Source organism: Schistocerca piceifrons, chromosome 3 (assembly GCF_021461385.2).
Source record: "Schistocerca piceifrons isolate TAMUIC-IGC-003096 chromosome 3, iqSchPice1.1, whole genome shotgun sequence".
NCBI lineage: Eukaryota > Metazoa > Arthropoda > Insecta > Orthoptera > Acrididae > Schistocerca > Schistocerca piceifrons.
In genome coordinates this window covers 734,048,067-734,062,759 of record NC_060140.1, presented here as the reverse complement: position 1 = coordinate 734,062,759, position 14,693 = coordinate 734,048,067, and the positions used below count along the sequence as shown (strand labels likewise).

Here is a 14,693-nt window from a genome sequence, read left to right as displayed (position 1 = left end):
AATGAACGACAGCTTAAGAAGAAATACAGTGGTTTTGTTTAATGAACATCATATTAGTCACTGAGTGTGGGATTATTTATTTCACAATTGCCAATTCGGCCTCTGGGCCATTTTCATTAGGTACTGCAGAAGATTTTGCTTCAGCACAAATCCTCTGGAACAACGTCAAAAGTAGACCTTTTCATTGTAGAGATACAGCAACATCAGACAAGTGCGAAGTTCTGTACGTCGTCAAATGACGTAAATTGTGTACACAGTTTCGCATTCGTCTAATATTACTGTATTTCTATAGTGAAAAGGTCTGTTCATCACGATGACATGCGTACATGTCGGAGGATGTTAAAGTCTGACATGCACTGAAGCAAAATCTTTTGCCGTTCCACTTGAAAATTGCCCAAAGACCGAAACTGCAACTGTGAAATGAATAATACCCTACAGACAATGGCGAATATGATGTCTTTTAAACAATTCTGCATGACTGTGAACCCCGATCATGAGACGTTAAACAAGACTATGAGTGTTTGGAGGAAGCTGATAAAGCTCAAATGCCACATAGACTTTTGGCTGAAGGTAAGACTGACTTAGAAGAACTGAGAAATGTAGTGGACAGATTAGTTAATATAAAATATGGGTTTCAGGGATAAAAAAGTAAAGATATAAGTTTTGAAATATAGCAGACACGAATAACTAATCACCTACGTACAAAAAGTGGGAAAAACTCATTAAAAGACAGAGATATCACATCCACATACAGGAGAATAATGCCTTTTGAACAAAATAAGTTTGCTGATAGCCATAATAACACAGCAATGGAAAAGCAGCTCCTACGACAGTAGGTATGACAGAAAGCCATTTTACAGGCGTGCAGTGTGGATTGAGGGGAAATTTGTGTAGAAGAAACAGGAGCAGTTGGACAGTGCAAAAAAAAATGTGTACAGTTTAAGTACAGTGACGGAGCACCACCGAGGGATTCTTTGCAAAGAATAAGAGAGGAGATAAGATTTTACACATTACTTATCACGTTAAAGGTTGTATTGTAATGGTTGACCTGGACTTTTATAAGTGAGATAATTTGACATTTGAAAAAAACAGTTGTTTGGTGGGACGAGTATGTGTGAGGGTGGGGTTGGGAGCTGCGGGTGGTGATGAGGGCTAGAACGATGAATTTCGAAGAAATAAAACAATAAAATGTCTATACATATTATGGACGACTAGAAATGTAATAGGCTATGTAGGGATGCACATATTGTAATATTTAATGGAGGAACAGAAGATGGTATCTAAGACGTCAAGGCCTTATGACTGTTAATGCTGTATAACTTAAAGTTTGTTTTATGAAATGTCATAGGATATTCAAAGTTTTCTTGATGGCGCGGAAAATGGAGTCATCTACTTCAGCCTGGGCACCAACGTCCGAGGCAGTACTATGCCCGAGCACAAGCGTCGGGCCTTCCTGGAGGCTTTCTCGCAGCTGCCACAGAGGGTACTGTGGAAGTGGGAAGCAGATGACCTCCCTGGCCGTCCAGGAAATGTCAAAATATCCAAGTGGCTGCCACAGCAAGATGTGTTGGGTATGTGAAACCTTTATGTCTGTCAGGATATCTAATGGTAGCATATATTGGCATAATGAGGCGACGTGGTTCTTCTGTTCTGCAGCTCATCCAAACATCAAACTGTTCATTACACAAGGTGGGCTCCAGAGTATGAATGAGGCAGGCTACTTTGGTGTTCCTCTAATCGGAATTCCATTCATGGGTGACCAACAAAACAATGTGGCGAAAATGGTTCAAGCAGGCATTGGCTATCATCTTGAGTTTAAAGATGTCACAACTACTACTGTTTTGAATGCTATTCGCACTGTTCTCGGCGATCAAAGGTAAAACACAAATTCACAGCGATACTTTCAGCACAAAGTTGCACAAAACTCATAATAGGGAATGAGACAAACACTACTGACATTGTGTGAGTACTTTAGAGATACAAAACTTTACAAATAGTCGAAAACTTTGCATTTACGTAATATACCAACATCTGTAAATGAGAAGACTGTTACATCAGTAGAGAATACAAACTAATACAGGGTGTTTCAAAAACGACTTTACAACCTTGAAAATTCATATAAATTAATTCATAGTACCTACAGAGATGATTGTAGTGACAATTTGTAGGGAAATACATAAAGTTTTATCTCACGTAGTTCGCTAGTGCCGAAACGCACCGTAAGGAGCGCTAATGGCAGTTGCGTTAAAGATGGCTGCCTTCACTGGACTCGAGCGTGCTAGCTGTGTGTTTTGGTTTGAAGAATCGAAGTCGGCGATAACAGTTCAGCGTAATTTCCGTACCAAGTATACTAAAGATCCTCCTAAAAGGCCTACAATTTATTATTGGCATAAATGTTTTGTAGAAACAGGGTGCTCGGTAAGACATGTGAAATCATCTGATCTACCAAGCACATCTGATGACGTCGTTGAGCGAGTGAGACAACATTTTGTCAACAGCCCTACGTCCCAGTGTGCATCTCGCGGACTGCAAATCCCACCTATGACTGTTTGGTATGTGTTGAGAAACCGTTTGCTTTTGAAACCATACAGACTGAAGATCACACAAGTGATAAAAGAAACTGACAAAATTGCACGCAAGCACTTCTGTGCGGATATGTTATATCGATTACATGAGGATGAACATTTCTTGGTCAAAATCATCTTTAATGATGACTTTTCATTTAAGTGGCATGTTTATCACACAGAACTGTAGGATTTGGGGAGTGAAAACTCCACATCAAACATTTCCACATGTTCGTGATTATCCTAAACTGAATGCTTTTTGTGCACTGAGCAAGAACAAAGTGTAGAGCCCATATTTTACCATGAGAGAACCATCAATGGGATAGTGTATCTGGGTATGTTACAATAATTTTTGATACCACAGATCGATGAGGATAACCAAGAACGAAATGATTGCTTCATGCAAGATGGTGCACCACCTCACTACCTGGCTGATGTCTGGGATTACCTAAAGTAAAGTGACAACTTAACCATGATGTGCCAACTACATGACTCCCCCCTCCCCCCCCCCCCCAGACCTGACACCACTTGACTTTTTTTATGGGGATTCACCAAGGATATTGTGTTTGTGCCTCCTGTACTGGCTTATCTACCTGAAATTAGAGCAAGAATTTACACCACCACTCAGCAAGTTACACTTACAATGCGACACAGAATGTGGGAAGAAATTTACTTCCGATGGGATGTTAGCAAGATAACCAATGGAAGCCACATACAACATCTTTAGTTTAAGATAAAAAAAAAAAAACTTGATGTGTTTCCCTACAAACTAGCACTAAACCCAGCTCTAGATCTTCTTTCAATAAATTTATACGAATTTTTGAAGTTGTAAAGTCCTTTTGAAACACCCTGTATGTGTAAACATTTCAAAGCAATTACTAACTCTTAATGTACAGTCTTCGCTGAAATAACAATTTGAAATCATCGATTTAACGATGACCATAAAACAGAATTGAGAACATTGCAAAGGAAAGAAGATGAAAGCAGAACAAAAGCAGTAGTGGTATGCATTCCCAGATGTAAGTAACTTCAGAGAGATTCTATCATGTTTATGATTCAACCATGCCATTTATATTATTTATATTGTATCATTTTCACATGGATCTCACTCAGAAATGACAAATCCATGTAGGTGTACTAGTGAACAGAAACAATGCTGTAATGGATGAACATAATTATACCTTTTTCACTTAGCTGTATTTTTTGATTTATAGTCACACATTAAAATGCAGTTATACATAAAAGCGATAGTTTTAAATAATTGTTTCAAAACATCGAAAATTATTTCATTTTGTAGTTATTCTTGCGTTCTGTTCAGCATTGGTGGAAAATTCATTTAATGCTGGTACAGTATTATTAAACGCTTCCTAATATATCTGTTATTCAGGATAGACTAAATCTAGTGGTACTTGTAATAATGAGGCACAGGCTTTATAGATATTGTTCAAACTTTAACTCATGATTAGCAATTCATTTATCTTAAAAATTCATTAATTATTTTCTTTTCTTTTCTTTAGATACTTACCTTCTTTGCTTCAAATGAATTAAAACTGTTGAAGTCTCCTCATCAGTATTATATAATACAAACTATTGTTTGGTATTTAGCAAATTACATGTTTGTTAGATTTCATTAAGATATGGAAAGTCTCAATTACTTTAAGGAAATAACATTTTCTTTGTGTAAATATATTTAAATGTAGGCTGCAGGAAAGAAGCAGTTATCAACCAAAATGGATTTCAATTTCTATTATAATATCATGACTGAGAGGACTTGGTCAGTGCATAGGACTAATGTTACGTTCTTATCTGTGGGATAAAGCTTCAGAGGTAGAACCCTGGGAACTGCATTGAAAGCTTAAGAACTCCAGAATATGTGGAAATTATAAGCTGTATATAGAACTCCATTTATCTTCACATAACGCTGAATGTATCTGAGTGTCTGACAGGTGAGAATATACTCGATTACAAGTAATCGATCATTACAGTTCATCTGTTTTTGCAAAGAATCTATATACTTATTCCTTTCTCTTAATATAATTATTATGTTTTTGTATTTATTGCGACTCTCTATGCAAACATGCATGGTAATACAACTTTTGATTAGGACGCTAGTCTCATGTAATTTTATTTCATGGTCTTCACAATTTAAAACACTTGGGGAGGAAAGAATTAGTTTCCTGTCTTGGTCATCGCCTCTCTGCTTTGAAGTTGTAACAAAACTGAACATGACTTGTAAACACATACATTGAGGATGATTTTAATTGTTTTTAAACAAGTAATGAAGAATTTCTGTCTTTTCTTGTGTATAAAGTCTTATTTCGACCAAATGCGTTTTGCTTTATTTGAAGTACCTTCAGCAGTCTTTGTTTTGGCTCCTACATTATTTGCATTCCTTCTTCTATATACAGGCCTTCTACATACAGCCCTAAGGGCTCGTACTCTTCTCTATCATCCTGTCACGGTGCTGTTGATTTAGACATTCCTGCATCAGTGACTGAATGTGATGTGAAACTCAGTATGGTTTCTTGTACTGTCATGGTTAACTCCCTATGGGAATCTAATGCTGCATTATCTGTGTTGCTGACAATTATGTGGGATGATTAGATAATTCCACGCATTCCTCTAACAGATTTTCTGTCTCCTCCCTGTCACTTAATTGCAAATGTGAAGCTCTTTTGACACTCTTCTCCATTGTGTGTCTAAATTGGAACGCTGTCGCCGCTTAGAGCATTCTACATTATCCATCAAAGACTTCCGAGACTGATTTTATTCCTCTCTTATAAGGCATGTGAGTGCCATTACTATGATAGTAGCTTTAAATAACAACTGTAAACAACACACATGGATTCGATCAGTTATTGTGAAAAGGCAGTTTTAAGTAGTAGAAGTACAGCCATAGCTTGTAAGTGTTGTCGTGTCACAAATCCCAATGGAACAATACCTCTAAATCACAAGTCTAGCACTTTATTCAGAATGTTTTGTAGAAGAGGAAGTTTGTCATTCACATCTTGACTCATAAAGAAAAACAACAACACGTGAAAGCTGCTTCAGCTTGACTGAAATTCAAAACGATGAAAACTATTTTCTGGAAAAAATCATCATGGTTGATGAGAATTTAAATACGAACCTTTCACAAAATGACGAAATTGCGGAAATCCACATAAAGGGTCAACACATTGACGATGTAACCGACATTAAAGACAATGTGATGCACGAGTTGAACAGAATCCCAAAGAAGGACTTTTCTGACAGTTTCACATGGCTGTATGAAAGTTGTGTGCGTAGGACACACCTGGGAGAAGACTATGTAGGATACCTGAAGCAGTAGAACAACCAGCTAAATGTTACTCTAGTTTTTATTAATCCAGTCCCTAAACTTATGACACAGACAGGTATAATGAAATCTCTGTCTACTCTTCTTCCTCCAACACTTGTAGGTTGTCTGTCAGTACACTTTGTGATAGCTCTACTTTTTTTTATTGTTCCATGGGACCAAATTAAGGAGAAGTCACCATGGTCATGGAACGAGTCAATACATGAAATCATAACACGATAGTAGAAACAGATAAAATTAAATATAGGAAACATATTCAGGCGACAAGTCGTAAGTTAAAATAAAGAAAACCAACAATGTAACACTGGAATTTGCTTAATTTTTCAGCTCTTCCAGGAGCTCCTCGACAGAATAGAAGGAGTGAGCCATGAGTATTAACTGACTGAAAGCTGCTAACTCTTGGGAATAAGCTAATATTGCTAACAACAAACGACATTAAAGAAAATATATACCGTGTGGGCAATGTCAGAGTTCCCATACTATTGAATAGTGGTCGAGAAGAGGTTCTCGAACTTACACCACATATAGCTCGAACACCCCGGTTTTGAGCCAAAAATACTCTTTTTGAATCAGAAGAATTACCCCAAAAAATAATACATACGACATAAGCGTATGAAAATACGCGAAGTAGATTACTTTACGTGTGGAACTGTCACTTATTTCAGATAGTGTTCTAATGGTAAATAAAGCAGCATTTTGTTTCTGAACAAGATCCTGAACATGGGCTTTCCACAACAGCTTACTATCTATTCGAACGCCTAGGAACTTGAACTTTTCCGTCTCGCTTATAATATGCCCATTCTGTCTGATCAAAATATCGGTTCTTGTTGAATTGTGAGTTAGAAACTGTAAAAACTGAGTCTCACTGTGATTTAGCATCAAATTATTTTCCACAAGCCACGAACTTATTTCATGAACTACATTATTTGATACTGTTTCAATATTACACACAAGATCCTTCACTACCAAGCTGGTGTCATCAGCAAACAGAAATATTTTTGAATCACCTGTAATACTTGAAGGCATATCATTTATATAAATAAGAAACAGCAGTGGCCCCAGCACCGATCCTTGGGTAACGCCCCACTTAACAGTGCCCCATTGGGATTGAACATCACTCCCACCCTCAATATTGCGGAGAATTACCTTCTGCTTTCTGTTCTTAAAGTAAGAAGCGAACCAACTGTAAGCTACTCCCCTTATTCCATAATGGTCCAACTGCTGCAGTAATAGTTTGTGGGCAACACAGTCAAAAGCCTTCGTTAAATCAAAGAAAACACCTAGCATTCGCAACCTTTTATTTAATCCGTCCAAAACCTCACAGTTAAAAGAGAATATAGCATTTTCAGTTGTTAAACCATTTCTAAAACCAAACTGTACATCTGACAGCAAATTATGTGATTTTAAATGCTCCAGTAACCTTGTACATACAACATTCTCGATAACTTTAGCAAACACCGATGGCATAGAAATAGTTCTAAAATTGTCAACATTTTTATAAAGTGGCTTCACTACCGAGTACTTTAATCGGTCAGGAAACCGACCACTCCTAAAGGAAAAGTTACAGATATGGCTAAGTACTGGGCTAACATACATAGAGCAATACTTCAGTATTCTGCTAGATACCCTGTCATATCCATGAGAGTTCATGGTCTTTAGTGATTTAATTATTAACGCAATCTCCCTCTTGTCAGTATCATGGAGGAGCATTTCAGGTAACAGTCTCGGAACACTTTCTTCTAAGAGCGCTATATGATTCCCTGTTGGGACTAGGTTTCTATTTAGTTCACCTGCTATATTCAGAAAGTGATTATTGAATACTGTTTTAATTTTATCCAGAGACTTAGCTATTCTATCTGCATATCGCATACTTTTTGCCTTCCTAATAACATTTTTAAGCACGTTGGAATACTGTTTGTACTGGGCTGCTACATTTAAATTTTGATTGTTTCTAACGTTTTGATATAATTACCACTTTGTTCTACAAGATATTCTTATCCCTCTAGTCAGCCACCCAGGATGCCTGTTTGTGCTAGTACCCAGTTTTGAACGTTCTAACGGAATGCAACTTTCAAAGATCACGAGAAAAGTCTTGAGGAAAGCATTATACTTATCGTCTACGGTATGAGCACTATAAACATCTTGCCACTCTTGTTCCTTGATAGGGTTTACAAAGGTCTCTACAGCAACTGTCTCAGCTTTCCTAAAAAGTTGATAACTATATTTAACATGTGTTGCAGCACAAAAATCTTTTAGAGTTAAAATTTGCGCATCATGACCTGAAAGGCCATTCACCTTTCTGCTAACAGAATGCCCTTCTAGTAATGAGGAATGAACAAAAATGTTGTCTAAGGTTGTTCTACTGTTCCCTGGCTCTCTCGTTGAGAAGAATACGGTTTGCATAAGATTATATGAATTAAGGAGGTCTACCAGCATGCGTTTCCTTGCACAGTCACTTATACAATTAATACTGAAGTCACCACATATAACTAACTTTTTGTATTTCCTATAAAGTGAGCCAAGAACCTCCTGTAGCTTTAGCAAAAATGTTGTGAAATCGGGGTCTGGGGATCTATAAATAACAAGTTAGAAGTTTAGCTCCACTAATTTTAACCACACTTGTGCAGCATACAAACACCTTTTCAGTGCAGAACTTTGAAACATCAATTGACTCAAATGGGATGCCGTTTTTCACATACATGGCTACTCCCGCACACCGCAAAGAGCTCATGGAAAAGCTGCCAGCCAATCTGTATCCTGGTAAAGCAAGCCTCTGAATTATCCCCCTATTTAAGAAGTGTTCAGATATACCAATAATTTCAGATTCAACATCTATAAGCAGTTCACTAACTTGATCTCTAATACCTTGTATATTTTGTTGAAATATACTAATTCCCTCATTACTCGGATACCTAAGCTTTGTCGAAAGTGGTTCCTTTGTTAAAATACCTAGCAGCTGACTTCAATCTAAAAAAGGTGCAGCTCTAACACCCACTACTACAGGAATTTTCCCATGAGTGATTCCACTACCCCCACCTATGCTGTCACCTATAAGCTTTGGCAACCTCCCCTTCCCATGTCTGTTGAGGTGCAGGCCATGTCTAGTGAATCCCATCCTGCTGATAGACTCCACCGACACCACTGAAATGTGACCCATGCCTTCTGTCATCAGCGCACCCCCAAGTCTCTTGTTATTACACCTGACGGTTGTATTAAGTTGAGGCCGATCGTGACGCTGAAACAGTCCCACGAAATGCACATTCGTGTTGCCAGTCTGAGTGGCTATCTTTTCCAGGTCACCATCTGTGTCATACTCCCCATTCCTGTCAATACTATTACCAGCCCCACCCACAATCACTACCTCATCCTCTTTAGTAAAATCCCTACATAACCCCCCTATGTTAACAGTCACTTGAGTCAATCCTGCAATAGGCTTCACAATGCTGGTGACCTGGTACTCACTGCCCAACACTTCCTGCAACTGCTGGCCTACACCTCTGCCATGAGAACTACCTAACAGCAGAACCTTCTTCTTTCTCTTAGACTTTGCAACTGTCCTAGCCACCGTAACTGCTGAGGTCTGCTGCATACTTCCTACACCTACAACTACTAAAGATTCCTCGCCACTAGACTCTGAAAGTTGGTCATATCTATTAAAAACACCAATAGTTAAACTATCTGAAAATTTCCTTCTCCTAGCAGATCTCTTACCAACAGCCAGCTCCCATTCCCCTACCCCTTCTGCCTCCTCATCCTATGTAGCTCCTCCTGTGCGTTTTTCAACTGCACCTGAAGGGCACAGATTTTCCACTCATGTTCTTGTTGTTGTGGTCTTCAGTCCTGAGACTGGTTTGATGCAGCTCTCCATGCTACCCTATCCTGTGCAAGCTTCTTCATCTCCCAGTACTTACTGCAGCCTACATCCTTCTGAATCTGCTTAGTGTATTCATCTCTTGGTCTCCCTCTACGATTTTTACCCTCCAAACTGGCCCTCCAATACTAAACTGGTGATCCCTTGATGCCTCAGAACATGTCCTACCAACCGGTCCCTTCTTCTAGTCAAGTTGTGCCACAAACTCCTCTTATCCCCAATTCTATTCAATACTTCATCATTAGTTATGTGATCTACCCATCTAATCTTCAGCATTCTTTCGAAAGCTTCTATTCTCTTCTTGTCCAAACTATTTATTGTCCATGTTTCACTTCCATACATGGCTACACTCCATACATATACTTTCAGAAACGACTTCCTGACACTTAAATCTACACTAGCTATGTTAACAAATTCCTCTTCTTCAGAAACGCTTTCCTTGCCATTGCCAGTCTACATTTTATATCTTCTCTACTTAGACCATCATCATTTATTTTGCTCCCCAAATAGCAAAACTCATTTCCTAACCTAATTCTCTCTGCATCACCCGACTTAATTCGACTGCATTCCATTATCCTCGTTTTGCTTTTGTTGATGTTCATCTTATACCCTCCTTTCAAGACACTGTCCATTCCGTTCAACTGCTCTTCCAAGTCCTTTGCTGTCTCTGACAGAACTACAATGTCATCGGCGAACCTTAAAGTTTTTATTTCTTCTCCATGGGTTTTAATACCTACTCTGGCATTTTCTTTTGTTTCCTTTACTGCTTGCACAATATACAGATTGAATAACATCGGGGAGAGGCTACAACCCTGTCTCACTCCCTTCCCAACCACTGCTTAACTTTCATGTCCCTCAACTCTTATAACTGCCATCTGGTTTCTGTACAAATTGTAAATAGCCTTTCGCTCCCTGTATTTTACCCCTGCTACTTTTAGAATTTGAAAGAGAGTATTCCAGTCAACATTGTAAAAAGCTTTCTCTAAGTCTACAAATGTTAGAAACGTAGGTTTGCCTTTCCTTATTCTTTCTTCTAAGATAAGTCTTAAGGTTAGTATTGCCTCACGTGTTCCAATATTTCTTACGGAATCCAAACTGATCTTCCCCAAGGTTGGCTTCCACTAGTTTTTCCATTCGTCTGTAAAGAATTCGCGTTAGTATTTTGCAGCTGTGACTTATTAAACTGATTGTTCGGTAATTTTCACATCTGTCAACACCTGCTTTCTTTGGGATTGGAATTATTATATTCTTCTTGAAGTCTGAGGGTATTTCGCCTGTCCCATACATCTTGCTCACCAGATGGTAGAGTTTTGTCAGGACTGGCTCTCCCAAGGCTGTCAGTAGTTCTAATGGAATGTTGTCTACTCCCGCGGCCTTGTTTCGACTCAGGTCTTTCAGTGCTCTGTCATACTCTACATGCAGTATCGTATCTCCCATTTCATCTTCATCTACATCCTCTTCCATTTCTATAATATTGTCCTCAAGTACATCGCCCTTGTATAGACCCTCTGTATACTCCTTCCACCTTTCTGCTTTCCCTCCTTTGCTAAAAACTGGGTTTCCATCTGAGGTCTTGATATTCATACAAGTGGCTCTCTTTTCTCCAAAGGTCTCTTTAATTTTTCTGTAGGCAGTATCTATCTTGCCCCCAGTGAGATAAGCCTCTACATCCTTACGTTTGTCCTCTAGCCATCCCTGCTTAGCCATTTTGCACTTCCTGTCGATCTCATTTTTGAGATATTTGTATTCCTTTTTGCCTGCTTCATTTACTGCATTTTTATATTATCTCCTTTCATCAATTAAATGCAATATTTCTTCTCTTACCCAAGGATTTCTACTAGCCCTCGCCTTTTTACCTACTTAATCCTCTGCTGCCTTCACTACTTCATCCCTCAGAGCTACCCATTCTTCTTCTACTGTACTTCTTTCCCCCATTCCTGTCAATTGTTCCCTTATGCTCTCCCTGAAACTCTGTACAACCTCTGGTTCTTTCAGTTTATCCAGGTCCCATCTCCCTAAATTCCCACCTTTTTGCAGTTTCTTCGGTTTTAATCTGGTCTGTTAGCAACGTTACCGTAGCAGACACCTGCAGTCACTTTTATGCCACTTAACACTTGTTCTGCCTCAGAGCTACGCCAACTACCTTCTACCGCCAGTATTACGCGCTCAGTCTGTACACTGTTCTCATTCTCGGTGATTCCCCCCAGTCCTAAACACTATTTTACATTACGCCACGTTCTCTATTTACAATTAAACATACCATAGCATTAAAATATCCAATTACAGTCATTTTCATATATTAAAGTAATATTACATTTATGTTTTTACTACACATAACAGTATTATTTAGTTTAATTCTTTTGTTATTTCGCTGTCAGAGTGCAGCACAAGCCAGACACTGTCTCTCGCATTTTTTTTTTTTTTTGGTCATCAGTCTACTGACTGGTTTGATGCGGCCCGCCACGAATTCCTTTCCTGTGCTAACCTGTTCATCTCAGAGTAGCACTTGCAACCTACGTCCTCAATTATTTGCTTGACGTGTTCCAATCTCTGTCTTCCTCTACAGTTTTTGCCCTCTACAGCTCCCTCTAGTACAATGGAAGTCATTCCCTCATGTCTTAGCAGATGTCCTATCATCCTGTCCCTTCTCCTTATCAGTGTTTTCCACATATTCCTTTCCTCTCCGATTCTGCGTAGAACCTCCTCATTCCTTACCTTATCAGTCCACCTAATTTTCAACATTCGTCTATAGCACCTCATCTCAAATGCTTCGATTCTTTTCTGTTCTGGTTTTACCACAGTCCATGTTTCACTACCATACAATGCTGTACTCCAGACGTACATCCTCAGAAATTTCTTCCTCAAATTAAGGCCGGTTTTTTATATTAGTAGACTTCTCTTGGCCAGAAATGCCTTTTTTGCCATAGCGAGTCTACTTTTGATGTCCTCCTTGCTCCGTCCGTCATTGGTTATTTTACTGCCTAGGTAGCAGAATTCCTTAACTTCATTGACTTCGTGACCATCAATCCTGATGTTAAGTTTCTCGCTGTTCTCATTTCTACTACTTCTCATTACCTTCGTCTTTCTCCGATTTACTCTCAAACCATACTGTGTACTCATTAGACTGTTCATTCCGTTCAGCAGATCATTTAATTCTTCTTCACTTTCACTCAGGATAGCAATGTCATCAGCGAATCGTATCATTGATATCCTTTCACCTTGTATTTTAATTCCACTCCTGATCCTTTCTTTAATTCCATCATTGCTTCCTCGATGTACCGATTGAAGAGTAGGGGTGAAAGGCTACAGCCTTGTCTTACACCCTTCTTAACACGAGCGCTTCGTTCTTGATCGTCTCCCGCATAGCGCTCTTTAATTTAGCTGCCACCAGGCGGAAGCACTTCCGCTTTGCTTTCGATTCTGGCCCACAGATGGCTTAAGCGTCCACTTTCTCTACCGTTGCGCCTTGATTATGCCTGGCCTTCACTAAATGCCACGTTGTCACATTACAAACTCCATCCCATATACTGACATCCAGCATCTGTGCAACACAATGTATTTACGTTTGCATGTTTGCATTCAACATTCTGACCATTACACTGGTTATTAAAGTACGAGCATTTCACAGTTGCGGTGGCTTATTTCGTGCTTACACTAACCTGTGATCTTGCAGTGTTAATCACTTAAATATAGATGTATTCCCGAAATTTCATTACTCTACATTAATTATTTGTTCGCGTTGTAATGTCTCTTCTGTCAATGTATTTACTGGGAAATCCGCCTAGTGGGGGCAGTGTTTCTGTTTTATTTTAACGTCGAAGTGCGAGTTCCGTGCTGCGACGACCTTCCTTGCGCCTGTGGACGTTCCTGCTCAGAATGTCCAATATGCTTACACATTCCAAACTGATTTTTTCCCACGGGTAGATCGACTATGTCTAGACTGACCACAATGATAAGTTTTGATTCCCACTTTAAAAACCACCCTCATTCCCTAGGCCTAGTCACCGCATCTGTTTCCAGCAAAGCTGCCGAAACTTGTACTCTCACTTACAAGGGAACCTCCCCATCGCACCCCCCTCAGATTTAGTTATAACTTGGAACAGTGGATAGGCCTTGATAAACTGAACACAGATCAATAGAGAAAACAGGAAGAAGTTGTGTGGAACTGTGAAAAAATAAGCAAAATATACAAACTGAGTAGTCCATGGACCACATAGGCAACATCAAGGAGAACGTGAGCTCAGGAGCGTCGTGGTAGCGTGAGCAGCTGCAGAAGGAGAGGTCCTTGGTTCAAGTCTTCCCACGAGTGAAAATTTTACTTGCTTTATTTTTGCATAGTTATTATCTGTCCGTTCGTTCATTGACGTCTCTGTTCACTGTAATAAGTTTAGTGTCTGTGTTTTGTGACCGCATCGCAAAACCGTGCGATTAGTAGGCGAAAGGACGTGCCTCTCCAATCGGAACCGAAAACATTTGATCGCAAGGTCATAGGTCAACCGATTCCTCCACAGGAAGACACATCTGATATATTCTATACGACACTTGTGACGGCATGTGCGTCACATGACTGGAATATGTTGTCGACCCACCTAACTTGTACACTTGGCGAATGGGTAAAAAGATTCTTCTACCTTGCCCGATTCAGGTTTTCTTGTGGATGTGATAATCACTCCCATAAAAGTGATGAAAACATAAGAGTTTGTCACATAAACTGAAAATAAAAAAATGAAGTTTTCACTCAACGATAGATTTGAACCAAGGACCTTTCGTTCCGCATCTGCTCACGTTACCACGAGACCATGGCGCTCCTGCAGGCCCATCGTCCTTAATATTGCCTATCTTCCCATGAACTACTCAGTTTGTATATTTTGCTTATTTTTTCACAGTTCCACACAACTTCTTCCTGTTTTCTCAATTGATCTGT

General features: G+C 39.3%; 1 protein-coding gene across 1 annotated transcript in view; it reads left to right on the top strand.

The window, feature by feature from the left end:
• LOC124789646 (UDP-glycosyltransferase UGT5-like) overlaps positions 1-14,693 on the top strand; it is a 77,990-nt gene that overhangs the window by 50,927 nt on the left and 12,370 nt on the right. Inside the window, exons 5-6 of the mRNA XM_047257078.1 lie at positions 1,349-1,571; positions 1,657-1,876. Of these exons, the coding sequence (XP_047113034.1) occupies positions 1,349-1,571; positions 1,657-1,876 (443 nt within the window). The remainder of the gene's footprint in view (positions 1-1,348; positions 1,572-1,656; positions 1,877-14,693) is intronic.